General features: G+C 41.9%; 1 protein-coding gene across 2 annotated transcripts in view; it reads right to left on the bottom strand.

Annotated features, from left to right (window-relative positions):
* OSBPL10 (oxysterol binding protein like 10) overlaps positions 1–18,601 on the bottom strand; it is a 121,504-nt gene that overhangs the window by 7,940 nt on the left and 94,963 nt on the right. For both annotated transcript variants that reach the window (XM_040592538.1, XM_040592537.1), the window contains exons 7-8: positions 17,651–17,797; positions 10,171–10,654 (exon numbers count right to left, since the gene is read on the bottom strand). In XM_040592538.1, the coding sequence (XP_040448472.1) occupies positions 10,171–10,654; positions 17,651–17,797 (631 nt within the window). The remainder of the gene's footprint in view (positions 1–10,170; positions 10,655–17,650; positions 17,798–18,601) is intronic.

Raw genomic sequence — 18,601 nt, 5'->3', positions numbered from 1 at the left:
TTGAAAGTGAAATGATAAAAGTTCACTGATAAGACCTGACAGTCACGGACCAATTACTGTCATCAAAACATACTTCCACAGAGAGCTCAACATGCAGCTTGCTTGAAGGAGGTACTGTCTGCTAAGAAAAAAAAGTCTTCCCTCTGGAACAAACTTCTTCAAAGAGACATTTTCAAAACCACGCAATTTGAATGTGTACCCTGGGGTCCTTCACGGCACCAAACGGCCTATCAGAAAATCTGACTGGATTACTGACAAACAATTAACTGTTAAGGCTGAAAAAAATGTTTACTTGCAAAAAGCCATACTGAATGGCTCAGATGCTCACTTAGTGTCATATCATCATCTCTCACCAGAAAAAAATATACAAGCACAGCCAAAGGCCTCTTCAATCAGGTATGTTCAGGTCCTCTCCACTAATTTCTTATTGATGCATTTGTTGGTAGGAACGAAAGGCTCTCTCTAGGTCTGCCTGGGTGCAACAAGGAAACATGTTCAAGGAAGCCAACTAGAAATTTCCGACAAGTTTGCTCCTTCATTTCCAAATGCCTGGTCTCCCACACAGCCTTTGCAAAAGTCTTGCATAGTCAAAGAGGGGCCACTGCTCTATTACCCCAACACCAAAGTCTCCACCAGGCAGAGAAAATTGCTGGCAATTCTATTTCATTCTGGTAAAGGTTCCTCCACCCCCCAGCATTACGGGGTTGTAACTAAAAACAACAACATGCAGCAGCAGCAGTTTTTCAAGGTTATTTGGAACTATGAAGAAAGCTGCATGTCTGATCAGGTCTTAGCTTCCCCTGGGGTTAAGGATACAGCTTTGTACCCACCATAGCTGTAGTTTGGTCTTCACGACAAACAGGACATAAGACTGGGTAAAGAGTACCATAAACCTTGCACACAGAATTAGATCATGCAAAATATCTGGAGTATATTTTTCATCAGAGCTTTACACTCATCTGTGTCCCATTTAATAACTGCCTAAAGGCAAAAATTAAAGCTTTGAAAGTAATTTTTCACAACAGGGATTGAAAATAACCCATCACAGCAAGCACTTAGAACCCAGAAATATTTTTAAAAAATCAGGAAAATTATTTTGACATAGTAATAGCATCTGTTTAGAAACAAGATGAGCTTGAGCCCATTTGCCTTTACCCTGGGGCAGATAGGGGAAGAACACATCGGTAGTGGTATTGATTAGTTTGTCTACCTGTCCAAGGGAACAACGACACTACTTATGCAAAGTTATCTGAGATATGTAATGACGAAAAAGCACTAAACAGGAAGAAAGCACTATACTGCCAACATAAAAATATGCCCTTAACACTGCATGAAGGCACAAACCTAAAAAAGATCCAAAATTTAAAAGTGCAGAGCTGTAACAGAAACATTGTCTTAAATATCAGCTTCAATTAATGGAACTAAAGGCAGGTACAGGAAGCTCTGCAACTTGCCACACTTCTGCCTTTTGAAACTGTTCCACAGGAAAACATCTTTTGCAGACTGGAATAGTTTTATGCAGTTGTTCTCAGGACTTCTGAAGCTGCAGCCTGCTAGCAACCACACAGCCAGTGCTTCTACTCCAGCAAGTTTCACACAAATGTGCTGGAGAGTACAAAAGCACAAACACAGAAAAGCAGTGTCTGGAAAGGACTTTTAATCATTTTGCCTTGGCAAGTCACAAGTTCCTCATGTCACGTGCCAAACCCTCACAGCCAGGACACAGCTGGATCACACACACACACACACGTTCTGCCTCAGGCTTCCTTGGCTCCACACCTGCAGGTACCACCGAGCTGAACACGCTGCAGGAAGGCTGAACTACCAGACTCACGCGGGACACGCAACCAGGAGAAACTTCTACTCACAGAGACAACTCTACTTATCAAACTCATTAAATGGATGCTGTAATAACATTAAATTAATAAAGAACAATCAAGAGAAGCCTTTTAACTAGATGATGGTAATTCAGAAAGGATCAAAGAAAGCTAATGGGTACTGATCAAACGCCGAAAGGAAACCTGACAGTCTGCAGCTGGGCATTTTCCACATGGAGAATTACAACAGGTTTTACACTCAAGTCTGTCAGCTTTCCTTTCTTCTCCTCTTCCCACTTATTCTCCACTTTCTTCATTAGAATTGTGGGCAACAGACATGTAGCAGCAACCAGCTGTGGGACACAGCCTGCGGTGCTACCCATGAGGTCACGTTCCCCCAGTCTTCATGGTCTAAGCACAGACACTGCCTCACGCTGTCAGAAAGCACAGCACCCTAACAGCACCCGCTTCCAACGGGCCAGTTCTGGGGCTTTTGTTGTTGTGAGGTTTTTGTGTTTCTTTGGGTTTGTTTTGTTTTTAAAGATAAAAGGTGTACTAGCAGTACAGTGAGCAGGTGTGGTGCTCGCTGCTGGGGGAGAACCTCACCATATGCATGAACCACACCTTCACATGAGCTTCTCCAGAGCCTCCTGCTTCCCCAGGCCCAGCCGTCCTTCTCTGACCATCACTGCATGTCCTCACATGACAGGAAACCGTTACGATAAACACAAATTTCCTCCTGAGTTACTGCAGGTTTGCTTTTGTCTCTCTGATGGGATCGATAGCTTTGTTCCTCCGTACTCAAGTGGGAGGGACACAGGGCTCTAGTGAACACTGCCAAGCACACTGAAAAGCAAACAGCAAGTAACAGCAGTGACCTTCAGTGTAAATATTTAACCACCACAGCAGGTTAGATATTAAAAACTGAACCCAGATCTCACGGTAGTATTTTTAGCACCTGGTGGCACATTTTTTCAATTCCTTAAACACCTGAATAAATACATTTTTAATCAAGTGCTATGTCACTTGAAACATGACTCCAGCTCAATAATTATGATCTGAAATAGAATTAAGGGAAGATCTCAAATACCCACAACTTGATACTACTTGTAATGGTAACATGACTCTTAGCTTTGCATTCCATCATCTGCGGAGTCCACGTGAAAAACCTCGTTTAACTGAAGCACCATGAAGATTGTAGCTGTACCACCATGCCTGAACTGAGAGCTGTCCTCTCTCAGCGAAAAGGAAACCAAAATGACACCGAGAGTCAACATTTGTCACTGCTACCACAATCTGAATTCATGCCCTACCTTGCTGAGTTTAAATCTTGAGAAATTAAAGGCAGAAAACCTAAAACCTAACAGTAATTTTTAAAAGCATCGTGTACTTTTAACATCTGCTTGTAAGTATCATTCCATTGTGACTGATCTTTAAAAGTATCTGCTGGAAAATACACATGCTATTTTTCTTGCCTTGCTTCCCCAGTATAAGGGATCATTCATTTTTCATTTTCATTTAAAAATGGCTAAATAAATTTACATGAAAAGTTGTAGAAGATTCTACATTTTCAGTAATGTTTCCTCCTCTCACATCAATGAATTATTTCAAAAACTGCAAGTTCCTTTGAAAAGGATGTTAAGTATTTATAGGCAGCTATTATGCACAGAAGAATGCATCAGGTAAGTACTCTGGGAGGAACAGTGAATTTAGCAATCTAGAGTATTAGAAAAAAATCCCACAGAGAAGGGTGAACATTTTGTAAACAAGTGTGGAATTCTGAAATTCCCCCTTGAAACGTCCTCAACACCATTCACTCCTGCTTTTGACTAAGGCAGCGTATTCGCAGTCATGCTCCTTTCACAGCTCCTCAGCCTGCGCTAAAGGAAGCGATGCCCACGGCATGTAATTTTCCCTGTTTGACTATTACGTGTCCCTCACTAGTGCTGCAGCTTTGTGAATTGATTTTCCAGTAACACATATTGACAAAACACCCAGAGGAGGCTCTGGATCAATAAGCTGCAGAAGAGGCATGTGTAAATTTAATGCTTCCCACCGACTGCATGGAGATCAATCTGAACAACAAATGGTACGTGGGACACAAACGGCCTAGGGCAACTTCCTAATTTAACAGGTTCTTCACTCTGTCTGCATCATTTCTAACACGGCACAAACAGGAGTATGTTAGGTACAGGATGAACCCCACAAGGGCGTAGTGCACCACTAGCTGTGCAGATTCACATGGGAAAACATGAGATGCCAAACCAGACTCTCATCGTCTCACAAACGTTCCAGCGAGCTGCGCTGCACTGCTCATTTTCCAAAGGCTGGAGCCATTTGCTAAATTAAGTAATGAGTGCCATGCCATATGGAAACTGTTCTGAAACCACTGGGCTAAAAAAATATTAATATAAAAATTAGTAATATAAAAATTAATATAAAAAATAGAAATGTTTAGGCAGCTCTAGATGCATGGAGCAGTCAATCTTTGGGGTCAGTAAATTCAAAAGTCACTAATGCCTCAGGAATAGAAATTATAGACCTGTACATCTATAAACACATACACACATATTTGAACAGAAAAAACACAAGTGAAAACATTCATTGCTTTCATTTAGATTTACCCTGGGAAAAGCACTGAACCTTTCCCTTACCCATCAATTCTTTTCAAGGTTCGTTTCAAATTAAAAAGTAATTTAAAAAAAATTATATTTATTATATTTAAAAAATAATTTTGGAAGCCTATACCTCACTACTTTTTAAAACATTTAAAACAGCAGAAGTGAAAACACAAGACATAACCAACCACTTGATAATACAGAGCAATCCACTTAAACATACTTTATGCCTTCTGCAAAATTAACCCATGAATCAAAGGTGACACTTTTTTTGTTGGATTTTGGTGCTTTGGAGCAAAACCCAAGAGCAGAAAAGGAACGTGCACAGCCCACGCTGAGGTGTGCTCACCACTGCCTTTTCCACTGAAGTATCCTTATTCTACAACCAGTATCCATCTGTTTGAAGATTCTTTGGACCACGTAAAAAAAACCATTAAATATTTACATCGACTCTCACATCCCTTGCTAATTTAAACCTTAATGTGATCGTATTCATTACACCCTCTTCTCCTCCCTCACTCTCTCATTAGTACATAATTAACATTAATTCTTTTATGCAAAATACCCTCTTCTTCTATTCAGCGTAGCTTTCTCATGAGGAAACTCAATGCTGACTAGTCTGAAGAATGGGGGGTTTGTTGTGTAGTGAAGAAAAAGCTGAGACATTTCATTAGCAAGCCAGATTTATACCCCTCATAACCACAGATGAAGGGCTAGCATATAAAACATGGATTTTCAGCAGTACTTTCCTACTCGTTCTGCATCTCTGTAACTGATGCTTACTTTAAATCAAGAAACAAAAATTGCAGCTAGGAAAAAAAAATATTAAAATTTTAGTGACTTTGAGGTGCAACATACACTAAAAATTGTAGAATTAAGATTCTGAGTTGAAACCTTTGCACGAGAGGACCATACTGTCCTCAGATCCCCTATTTAAACTCTTACAGAAGCTTTTGTACTTCCATGACATCCTACTTTAGCGTATCCACTGCTGTTTCTAACAACAAAGCATAAAAAGCAACATGCTCTATACATCAAAGGACATTATGACAAGTTAAAAAATATGCTTCAAAAGCACCACAGAAACATTACCAGCATATCCCTTATACAATATAGGCCCAAAACTTCAGTACCATTTTATTTCTGTAAATAGCCAACTGCAGGAGGAAAAGCTTCACTGAATTGTTTCAAGGACATACACAAAACTATTCAGCAGAGAGCAAAGTTTCAAAACACATCACAGTTGTTTGTATTCAGCACTAAGGTCACAACGAAGTTACAGGTCATAAAATCACACAGAATATCTCAAGTTGGAAGGGACCCATAACGATCATCAAGTTCAACTCCCTGCTCATCGCAGACTACCTAAAAATAAAGCGTACGACTAAGCATCCTCCAGATGCTCCTTGAACCCTGACAGGCTTGGTGCCGTGGCCTTTTCCAACAAATGCATTCTGATAAACAGAACTAGAACAAGATACCACTGAATTTTCCAGAACATTAACCGCAGCTCTCTAATGCTCTGTTTGAAAGGAATTTCCGCCCTCCCCCCCCCCCCATCAAATAGTAATCAATGAATGCACAGTATAACAAAACTACTATACCAACATCAGAATGATTTAAATGAAGTCTCTAATGGACACAGGTGTATTTGAGATATCCAGGAAACTTCAAGTAGCATCTGGCAGAACCCAAAATCCTTACTGATCTAACAAAAAGTCAAAGGCACCCCTACAGGTAAGTGAATTCCAGCAACAGACAAATAAAAGGGCTGAGTGCTTTTATTTTTCCCTCATAATAGAGGGAGGGAAAAAAAGACGAAGGGACAAGACAAAAACCCAACAGTAACACATTATTAGCTTAATCATCCAAAGCACAGCAGCAAAAAAACCAACCAAACAAACCCCAGGGATTTCTATGATGCATGAGATGTCACTTTGCCTCTTATCAAAAGCAGGATAAATCATACTTCAACCATTCCTGGGAAATGCGCTTAATCTGGTTTTAACAGTTTAAAGTAATATTCTACAATCTTACCGGCCAACCTTGTTGTCAGAAAGCTTCTCCCAGTAGCTAACTTCAATTTCTACCTATTTTAGCTACACTCATACACCTTCTGAATAACAGCATGCCTTTCTGTAGAACTTTTTTCTACTAGAAACGCTACTTTTTGCTAGACCAACTCATCCCATTTAAAATGCTGCAATGCATAAAATGGCCTTAAATACAAAGGGTGTACTCCAAATTATATTTCACGCTAAAAAGTTATTAGGCTCTGCATTACCAGACGTGTAAATCCAGACACAGTTTTTCCACATTGTAAGTCAGTGGGTACTTTTGTTTGGTTCAGCAATCTATTCCCCAGTACTCACACTGACCTCAATCTAACACAGAATTTATATGTATGCAGCACATGACAAAAACATCTGTAGTACATTCTAATTTTTGCACAGCTTGGCAAATCTACACACCAACTTTAAATTAGGAAGACTTCCCTGGGACTAAAAAAAAAAAAAGACTAAAAAAATTTGAAGAAAGTGTAGTGTAGGTTCAAGTGAAGAAACAGCACTGCAAAGTAAACATTTTAAACCAAGGCTTCCAGGTTTAGGCTGGCTGTTTTCAGATGACAGAAAAGTTTCAGTGATAGAACTTCTTGCTGCCTATTGCCAGCCCTCAACTGCAACAGAAATGCTTGGCTGCACTGCAGTTTCTCCATCACTTCCCAGAAATGCTGTCACCATGAAGCTGCATGCTTCTGCACTCCTTACACCAAAAAAAAAAAAAAAATATAAGCAAATGTATAAATTGGTGAACCCAAACTTCTTTCCCAAATGCCCATTATTAAAGACAGCAGCGAATTGCAGAGTTCACCATTGCAGATGTTGCTCAAAGCCTGCCTCCACAGACTCGCAGAACGGTCAGGGTTGGAAGGCAGCTCTGGAGATCATCTAGTCCAACCCCCTGCTGAAGCAGGTTCACCTACAGCAGGTTGCACCAAGTCACATTCAGGTGGATTTTGAATAACTCCAGAGAAGGAGGCTCCAACACCTCCCTGGGCAGCCTGGGCCAGGGCTCCGCCACCCTCCAAGTAAAGAGCTTTTTCCTCATATTCAGCTGGAACTTCCCGTGTTGCAGTTTGTGCCCGTTGCCCCCGGTCCTGTCGCTGGGCACCACTGGAAGGAGCCCGGCCCCGTCCTCCTGCCACCCACCCTTAAGGTGTTGGTACGCAGGGGTGAGACCCCCCCCGGCCTTCTCCAGCTCCACAGCCCCAGCTCTGCCAGCCTCTCCTCACCAGGGAGGTGCTCCAGGCCCCTCACCAGCTCCGCAGCCCCCGCTGGGCCCTCCCCAGCAGCTCCCCGTCTCCCGTGACTGGGGAGCCCAGCGCTGGGCCCAGCACTCCCGATGGGCCTCACCAGCCCGAGCAGAGGGGCAGGATCAGCTCCCTGCACCCGCTGGCCACGCTGCCCCTAACGCGCCCCAGGGTCCCACCCGCCTTCTCGGCCACAGGGCCACCGCTGGCCCGCGGGCAACCGGCTGTCCCCCAGCACCGCCCGGCCCTTCCCCGCAGAGCTGCCCCCCAGCAGCCCCCCCCCAGCCTGTGCTGGTGCAGGGGCTGTCCCTCCCCAGGGCAGGACCCCGCGCTGGCCTTTGTTGAACTCCATGAGGTTCCTCCCCGCCCAGCTCTCCAGCCTGCCCAGCACTGAATGGCAGCGCAGCCTCCTGCTGGGTCAGCCAGTTCTCCCAGTTCTGTACCATCAGGAAACCTGCTGAGGCTACGCTCTGTCCCTTCATCCATGTCACTGATGAGTAAGTTGACCAAGACTGGCGCCAGCACTGACCCCTGGGGGACACCCCCAGCTGGACCCGGTGATGCTGATCACAGCCCTGTGAGCTCCGCCATCAGCCCGCTCCCAGCCCACCTCACTGCCCGCTCGTGTAACCCACGCTCCTGAGCTTGCCTATGGGGGTCAAAGTAGACAACACTGACCACTCTCCCCTCATCTACCCAGCCAGTCATTCCATTATAAAAGGCTGTTAGATTGGTCAGACATGATTTCCCCTTGGTGAATCCACACTGACTGCTCCTGATAACCTTTTCCTCCACATGCTTAGAGATGATCCCACTCTTGGGATATCGTAAAAAAACACACACACACACAAAAAAAAAAAAAAAAAAAAAGGGGGAGAGGGGAGGGGAGAACTTATTCTCACAAAAATACATTAAACAATCCTTGGGGCAGAGAAATGGTTAATTCCTAGACCCTTTTTCTCTCAAAACTGGGACACATCAGGACTTTGAAGTCTTCAATAATCCCCACAGTAGACACCCCCAATCCCAGGAAACTGTGTGCTAGCAGCAAGAAAAAGGAATTTCCTACTCCTACATAATCATAAATGACTTTGTGTTTATTTCCATTAAATAGCTCCCTTCACTGAGAAAGAGCGTACTAGAAATGAATATGTACCAGAAAAACACAAGTTAAACCAGTGACTCAGGCTGGCAGTAGTACAGTCAGGACAGAGACAGAAAGACCAAATCCCCTTTGACACTCCCTTCCCAACTTCCTTAATTTCATACTAAAAGCAAACTACCTAAGTCATAGGAAGAAGGAAACAGCCTATTTATTATAAACTATCACAACAATATCAAATCCAATAGTAAGGAAGTTGCATGACTCTCCTACAAAAAAAGGAATATATTGCCATCGGGACAAAGGTATTGTAGCCCTTTCCACCGTTTGAGTTTGTTCTTTAGTTCCAACTAGTAGAAATAGCAAAATGTATGTGTAAGTTTTCACCATATTTTTTTGTTGTTTTTAATAAGCAAAACCAAACTACTACATTTCCCCCTCTACTTTTTTACTACCTTTAATATCACAGTATTTAACATAATGCCAAAAAGAAGCAGTTACTATAAGTTGTCCTGGTCCTTCTACTGCAGCCTAAGACCTAGTTAAGACAAAACACTAAAAACCATAGACAGGAAATTACCCTCAAATGGCAAAAGGGACTGACTAAGGGACTTAGAAACATTAAATCAATATGTGAGCAGTTGGTAATGACACTGGCACAGGTGTGTCTTTCAGTTCAGGTCAGCCATTAAGAACTTGTTACGACTCCCTGTATTTCTGAATTCATGTTGAGCAATGACTTACCACAAAGCAGACCGTGTGTGTGTGTGTATATATATGATACAGCAAATCATGATTTGTACCTCAACTACATCACTTTCTATAAAGCTGGAGATAATATGCTGACTAAACACTACAGAAACTACGATTCTTTGCAGAAATTATGAAAAAAGAATGTTAGGCTTAAGTAAAAACATGTTTTTTCCTACTGCTTTGTTCCAATTGTGAAACTGTCCCATACTGAATCACATATTATTTTAAAAGTGAGCAAGACATAAAAACGTTCTTACAGAATATGCTGTCAGTAGTCCTTTGCTACTGCAACTAAATCATATCTGAAGCACAGTTACATATTAACAGACTCACATAAATATAAGCATATATTTATACATGTAATGTGTGTCTCATTCTGCCTGGAGAGGAAAAAGTTGTATGAACCTTACAGGTTTAATTCCAAACTTCACAAAAGCAAATAGCCACAAGGTTCAAATGAAAGGTCAGAGGGAAAGCAACAGGAAAATATCTGTATTTCTGTTGTGTTGACACCCGTAACATTAGCTAAACAAAAAAAAAAAAAAAACAATATAAAAGCACAGTTCTTACCTTCACCTACCATAGAAACACCTATTGACATGCCCATAAACTTGCTTTTGGTCCATACATGAGCGTTCACACACATTTTCTTCTCTTTGCACTCACAGTAAAAGCAAGATACCGGTGGATGATGAGATACTTGTTCAGCTACAAACCTCAGCTTGTAGCACGTGGACTGGTCCTGACCAAACTCCTTGGCTGGGTCCTTAGAAACCGTGGAGGCACCGTTAGTTCTGAACGCTTTCACTTTATCTTTAGGCACATCCCACGAGCAATGAAACGTTTCACCAATTATAGGGTTATAGGGCTTCTTGGCAACCGCTCCCTTTCGGCCTTCATGAAAAGCTGTGAGATAATACTCCACAAAGCAGATAATTCTTTCCTCAGGAGTGGCTCCAGCTGCAATTGACAAAAACAGGTCTGGATGGGCCATGAAATTTGCATACATCTCCAGCAGGGATCTTTTCTCCAAAATAAATGTTGGAAGCACTACCTGTATGCAAAGCAGACAAAGGCAGATATGATTTCCCCATGATCATACTACCAGGGGGTAAGGGGGGTGGGGGGTGGGATGTGGTGGAGAACAGTTAAGACAGCTGCAATTCTGGCCCTGCCAAGTTTCAGGACAGTATTTTTTCCTCCCCTGCCACTGCAATTTCATTTTCTTTGCAGTGTAAATAAAAAGCAAAGGAAAAAGCAGCGGCCTTGACAGCCATGCCAGCTGCTTCCTATTTCGTTATGATTCTCAACAGCAATATGGGAATCTGCCTTTTCCTCTCCTCTCAGTTAACAGACAACAATTGTTCTCCTTTTTACAGGACATGAAAACATACTTTGGTGTAAACTAATTCACATCAAACATCAGCAAACCCAACTTACCATAACCCTCCAAAAAGGGAGTAGTACACCCTCCCAAGACGCTAGAAGATGAGTATTTCAAATAAACATACACATCACCAGCCTGCAAGCGGTGGAGAGTGTAAGGGGTACATGACCCATTCTGCCAAACATCTGGGCTCCCGATTTCACTTCTGGGCCCTTGACCACCCACTGCATATGTACTGGGTCCCTTCCCGCCTCTAACCAAGCAATCCAAACACCTCCAACCAAAACCAAACCTCAGGTGTGTTTCCAAGGGTAAAACCATGCCAAGGACCCTTCTTGAAGAGGCTACTGGCAAGAAAACGCTCCCCGTTTGACCCCCTCTGCCTTACACTGCCATCTTGTGTGTCATGTCCCCTCCCACCTCCCAAGTCAAACCGCCTGCCACCCCTACGCTCTCCTGTCATCCCCAGGCACAGGGCATGTACACCAGGCAGCCTGCACCGGAGGGAGCCAGCCCTGACTCATCCAGACGCAGTTACCAGCGTGGCTCAGCTAGCAACGCAGATGCTGCTTAAGTCACCCCTCTTAATCAGGAACAAAACTTGTTTAAAAGTTTTCCATGAAACACTCTGGAGTACACCGCAAGACAGACAAGGCTACAGGAACTAAACCAATTTATTTCTCACCCTTCTTCTCCCACGCTCCATACCTTGTGCAGGACCATCCCAGGGGAGCTCAGAGGTCGCTCCTGAGCAACCAACAAGGAAATTCTGGCACAAACCAACCTGGCTAGAATCCAAGTGGCTCAAATGATGCCAGATGCAGACCAACAAGCTGTCCTCTATTGCAAGAATTCTGCTTTCCTCTCTAATGCTTCACTGTGTTTACTTTTTCCCTTTCCCAAAAGCAAGGGCTATTTACAGCAGGCAGAGAGCCACCCTTCAATCATGACCACACTCGCTTTCCCCCACTGCAGCCCCAGCTTGCGATTCTAAGTGGGACCAGAGCTCAGTTCAGTCCTTTTGGATCCCATGGATAACGAAATAGAAGCTGTCAAACTTTTATTCATCATTTAGTTCTTTTCAAAGAAAACTTGTAAACATGGGGAAAAAAATCCCAGGCACAACGGTTCAAACACAGTCTTAACAGATACATTGTAAGTCAACATACCACAACTGCAAAAAAAGATAACTGCTCTCTGCTAACATACATGCCCATGTGCTCTCTCCTGTGTATTATTTACACACATACAGCCTTTTACAGGCTAGTAATTTTTACAAGTTTAGCTATAAATCAAGCAGAGTTCCATCTGCAATATTCCTCTGACTCTACTCCGTAAGCCTTGAGGACTCTGCGTGGTCTCTATTACCAACCTAATGAGGCCCCAAAAGATGCAGCAGGACCTTAATTTTACAGTACACTTGGCAAACAACTGCATGCTAAAGACAGCCAACGGTCCCCATGGTGGCATGATAGTGAGGCACTGAGGAGATTGTTTTTTCAAAGTTAAATCTAAAACTCTGGAAGGCAAAGTGGAAAGGCAGGAGATTTTCTTAGGGTATTTTTAGCTCTTTAAACAATTCTGTCTTCCTTGCAGCATTCTCATTCTGACCAAATAATTATTATCTTATACAATCTTAAAAAAATGCAATTCAGCATTACTGACCCTCAATACAGAATCTCATTTTAATACAAAGCGTACACTCAAAGATCAGGTTATCAAAGGGGAAACTGACAGCAAAACATAGAAAAATAAACCATCACTTCTGCCTAGAAATACTAGTAATAACTATCACGAGTTCACTGCACAGACCTGAAAGGGCAGAGAAACTCATCTGAATAAACAGCACTTGCATCTCATTATATCCAAGTGTGCGTCTCTCTCTAAAAAGAGCATGCTTTATTAGCACAAATGGAGGAGAAGAAAATTACAGACCACAATTAAGATTATGCAAATTTTATTGTACAATATTAAGATTGCTGTGGTTTCATCCTGTTGACTTGATCGCATAGTCCTCATATCTACTGTCTCAAGAACTAGCTGTGTGCTTTGCAGCTATGTACTTAACGTAACTCCACCAACATAGCCACTTAATGCAATGTTAAGAATCACCGGACTCTTATTATTAAATTTCAAGCATCAATTTAAAATCTGAATAAAGCTTGAACCCCACCTCAAATGATCTTGCTTTAAAAGCCCAAACAAAATGGAAACTACATCCTGAACTGCAGCAGGAAAGGACCCACTGCAAAACGCAGAATTGAATTGTCTGCACAAAAGGAGGCAGAACTGTGTATGAAAAATACATCGGTTTACAGCTTACACAATTCCAGTATTACAAAATATGCCTAGAAAACACTGCCTTTTAACAAATAATCTCATAGACTTGAAGTTTTAATATGCAACACCACCACACGCTAACATAGTTAAAAAACCCCACAGGTTTTGGTTGTTTGTTTTTTTAAATTGGCCTTATCTTGGTTTCTGCAGAAATAAGCAAAATAGAAACAAACAAAATTGGAAGCATACGGCATCCCTCTTGCCAGTGTTGGACTGTCATGCACTTGCACTAGTACTCTACCTTCCAAAGGACTGAGGTTTTCAAACCTTCTGCAGCCAAACAGAATGCACGGTGCAGAAAAATACACTTCAGGACCTATGTTTTTTATATTGGTTTTGGACTGGACTACTGTAGAGGAACAAAGGCAGGGGGTTGATTAGCATTGATAACATGCAGCTGTGGCCTGGCCTCAGAGGCAGTGGGTTGATGGACATGGATGATGTGCAGCTGTAGCTCGTTCCTGCTAAGTGGTTAAATAGCCCTGAGGATGGTGGGAGAGGGGGTCAGCCGGAGGAGGAGTGGTGTGACCTGACCTCTGGAGGAAGGAGATACAGCACAGACAGTAGAATCAGACCAATGGTAATGCCTGGTTGCAGTCTACTAGTTTGATGGTGCTGCAACAGACTACAATTTTTTTTTATATAATCACATAAAAATTCAAAACTGCCTGATTTTTTGCCAAGGAGAAAAAGCTGGCACAAGAACTAAACAGACAAAAGAATCTCTCCAGAATAAATATGAAGTTGCTTAAGTCTGAAGCTAAAAATCTCTTGGTTGCATTCTAAAATTTTAGAATAATCTCTGTTCTTTCTCAGACCTCAGGTGAAAAGGAAGCAGCTTAACAGCCATTCCTCTATTTTCACTGAGGTTAAAGACAGGATATTGATTTGAAGCTTGATCATAATTTCCCAGGTTTGAATTCACTCATACTTAATTAGATCTGAATGCAACTGAGAAAATTAAGAGCAGGGGTATTTATCCCTGCTACTATTTACTGTGAGGCAAAACATGAGTGCCAGCATCATTCCCTACCCTTTTCAGAAATCTGACCAAGGTACCCCATGCTGAGATGTCCCTCTCTTAGAGCAGGGGTCCTCAAACTACAGCCCGTGGGCTGGATACGGCCCCCCAGGGTCCTGTCCTCAATCCAGCCCCCGGTATTTACAGAACCCCCCCGCCGGGGGCTGGGGGGGGGAAACCAAGCAGCCACAGATGACTGCCTGCCACTTCATCCGTGCGCTGGCCCCCTGGTTAAAAAGGACCCCTTTTTTTTGAGGACCCCTGTCTTAGAGGTACAAAAGCTTTCTGCTGTCATCTGTGTCACTGCGGGAATAAAACAAGCTATTTTCACCCCACTTATATTTTAAAGTTCCGAGGTAAAAGTATATTGACAAGCAAATTAAAAACTTATAACGTTGTGGCCATACAACAATATTAATTTACAACAGGTTGACAGTCTGCAGAATTACTGGCAGCCCTTTATTTTTAGCACATATTAACTGCGTAGGCAAGATAAGGGAATGCAGGGGAGCGATCACCCATCTGTACAAACTGTTAGCATTAATTGCAACCCATTAGATGCCATTTGCCAACAAATTTGTCAGGCTGTCAGTGGGTTTTGGTGCTGTTTTCCATTTTTTGAAAGTCCAAAGAACAAACAATTTTAAAACTTCCCCCCTCCCCCCCCCCCCCCAGTAATTCCAATTTTAAATGAATTTTTAAAGTCTTGGCCCAGACCAAGGCATCAGTTTTGTACTACATTCTGCTGCTGTGATCTGCTCCCCCACCTGACTCTCTCTAGCAGCTATTGAAGTCTGTTTGGCCACCACCAAGTCTAGCCTGTTCTAGCAAATGCCTGTGCAGATTTAATACTTCCTTGCAGGTGTTTTCCTTCACAGTAGATTCCTACTGTTCAACTCCTCATTAAAAGGCACGGCAGCACAAAAGTTTCAGAATTGAAGCACCTTTGCCGCACTGAACATGGTCATCATCACGGTGGGAAACTGATGTCAGCGCAGGCAAGGCCAAGACTAACAGAAGCACAACCCGCAGGAAAAGGAAAAAAAGCTGTTTCCTCTGATGTGATACATGAAGGTAATGACTATGCATCCAGAACCCAAAGTCACCAAGGGCTCAAAAAAGCTGTTTGTCCATGTGTGCATCACATTACAATCCATAGCTCACAAAATGAACCAAGGAAACAACCGTAGGAAGGCAGCACAGGAAAATGGAAACATATAAAGCCTCCTCTGATGTTAGCAACTACCGTGCCACAACCACTTCCAGCAGAAGCTGACTAGCATCAAGGCTATCTGAAATCTGACTTTCAGATGAATCATGAAAAATGAGAAGACGTGCAGCCAACAAACCAGGCTTTATCATCGCACATGTGTGGCCCTAAGGGCCTCATGTCAGTAAGCAAAGTTAATAAAAAGAGCAGCCAGCTGTCTTGTATTTTTTTTTTATTTTTAATCCTCAAAATGATCAGAAAAGTCATGTGCACATGTGGCACGTCTCATTAATACTCATCATATGTGTATTCGTGCATCACACAGACTAGAGATGGATCTAACTCTGCCATATGCCTGTTCCTCTGTTCAGTCTGTGGGTATTACACACACACACTCATGCATGCTAATATCTTGCCATACTATAGATCTGATAATATGCATCACTATCCTCAATGACTGTGTTCTGAGAACAGTATGTAAGAAATAGGTTATCATATATATTTACCTTCCAACTTTTCCTTGTAAGTGTCTACACTTATTTACAGTAATTTCTCTTATTTACATAACCATGTGTCTTTGGGGTTTTGCCTCCTCTGCTGTGACAAAAGGATGACATTGGAAATCAGGGAAGAAAAATCTTGTTCATACCAAAGACAAAATGTTTTGAAGATGCAAGAACAACAGATGAAGAATCTTAGTCTAGTTTAAACATTATGGACTCAGCCAGCGTTAGCAAACCAACATAGAAAAGAGGAAGAACTATGAAAAATTGAGGAATGTAAGAAAAACAAAACCAAAAATTAATGGTATATAACCCCAGACATACTAAGTGACAGGTATAAATTATTCACAAATGAAATTACAAAAATTTTGTTATATTTAGAACAAAACATTAATTTCTGTGCAGCTATTCAACAGCTATACTTAGTAACACATCACGGGATTGTTCAGTCTCAAAAATGTATTTTTAAATACTCTCAATTGTTCCAGAGGAAGCAGAAAAGACTGTACTGAGGAAGCCTTATTTTGCAGAGAAAGTGATAGTAAAAATAGATTTTGACTAATATGTAAGATCAAAAGGAAAGCAGATGAACTCTTCAGAATATCAAAATGCCCCTGAGAAGAATCTCCTGCAAAGCTACTCCATGCAAAAAGAAAATTATCTGGTCATTCCAAACTTTTTTTTATTTGTGGAGGGTGTGCCAGAATGAACTCTTCTTACTTGTAGGCAGTGAGTTATAGGGGGGTTGTTTTTTTTTAAAGCAGAAAACCTTTGTGGAAGGAAAGGGTATTACATGTCTTTACAAAAACCCACTTTTTTATTAAACTCCATAAGAAGGTTTCACTGGAATGCAGAACTATTCAAAAAGAGGCATTCCCTCCTTCCAGAACATCTACCTCATTTCCAGAGGTTTGTTTTCTCATACACCGTAACTTCTCTGACCATCTCAGTATGGATAAGCTCGTAACAGTTCTGGTTCCATGACCAGAAGGTTGCACAGAAGTTTAAAATGGTGAACTGCTTAGCACAGACAAGAACAGTGAAGACTGATTTCTTTACCGTCATGGGTTTTTTTGAAGCTGCCAAGTAATTAAATGGAATCCAATTCACAAAGCAGTAACTTGAGCACATACCTCCTTCATCCATACAATTGCCATCATTCTTCCACAAACACTCAGTGCACCCTGACTTAACATACATGTGGGACACGTACACAACATAAACGTACATGTGGGATACGTACACAACGTACACTGCATAAAATGAGAACTATTTCATCTCACTTTGAAAGATCTACAAAAAAATAAGGAAGAGTTTTGGGGCTTTTCCTTCTTTTTTCTTTCCCTTCCCCCCACCCCATCTCTAGAACATCTGATGTGGTAACTTTGTGTGAAAGCCTGCCTAGCAGGAGACAGCACTCCATAGCTGTCTGGAAACACACCTTTACAAAGAGGCAAACCTCCCTGTACACAGGGGCAAAACGTCCTCACAGGAATCACATGCATGTGGATGCATGCACACACACACAGAGAAGGATGAAAAGAAGAAAAAATAATGAACAATTATAAAAGAGATAACAGTGTCCGTACCCTGGTAAGGTCCATGCCAAGTTTGAGCTGAGAGATGAGATGCAGAATAACACTACGTTGATCATCCATTACTCCTAAATCCTCCTCTTCGTTATCTTCAGTATCTGTCATTTCATCTTCAACTAGGATCAAGTCAGAAGCTGAATGCTGAAATGAAAAGAAACATCACCATCTGGACAAAAATATGTATGTGTCTGGTTTTTCTCCACTGTATCTGTTTAAAAATGGAGCTGTCTCAATGGAACCAAAGACAGCCTCTGTTAAAACCAAGAAAGGATACAAATCCAAAAAAAAAAAAAAAATATCCAGTGATGGGTTCACAGAGAATTTTGATCCTGTCCTCTGAACAAGACTGGTAAGTACCAGATGCTAATTTACAGATTGTCTTCTCATATTTATATTGCAGTGATGTCAGACAAAAATCATAGCATATTAAAGTATCAGGTCTTCTATTTATTAAATCAAAGTACGCAGTTGGAAATGAGTCTTGCAAGAGTTTGTTTCATAAATGTCTCCAGCAAATATTCATACTTCATACCAAGATGTTGCATGACCTGATTTCACACCTTCTTCTTCCCTTTCCTCCATCCAACTTCCAAATCAGATATCTAAGAAAGTCAAGACTATTAACTGAAGGAGATTTTTTTTTTTTTTTTTTTTAAAAAAAGACTGTAATTAAAGTACACACCTTTGGGGGAAAAAACCCAAAGACATGAGATTTTGGGGTGGTAAGGCAGTGCCATGAGTCTTTATGACATGTGCCACAACACGCTGCTTCACAGCACAACGCTGCCAATACTGCCCAGCGTCCAGCATACAAACTGAGGCTTAAGAGAGAGGCACCTTGCCATTCCCCTTCAAGGGGGACTTCACAGCTGAAAGGGATAATGGGTTGTGGTATTTTACTTCTCCACAGGGTTTACAATATGTTCCTAACAATAACCCAAACAG

The sequence above is a fragment of the Falco naumanni genome, chromosome 4 (genome assembly GCF_017639655.2).
Source record: "Falco naumanni isolate bFalNau1 chromosome 4, bFalNau1.pat, whole genome shotgun sequence".
Taxonomy (NCBI): Eukaryota; Metazoa; Chordata; class Aves; order Falconiformes; family Falconidae; genus Falco; species Falco naumanni.
The sequence above is the reverse complement of the archived record's forward strand: the minus strand, read 5'-3'. Positions and strand labels throughout refer to the sequence as shown.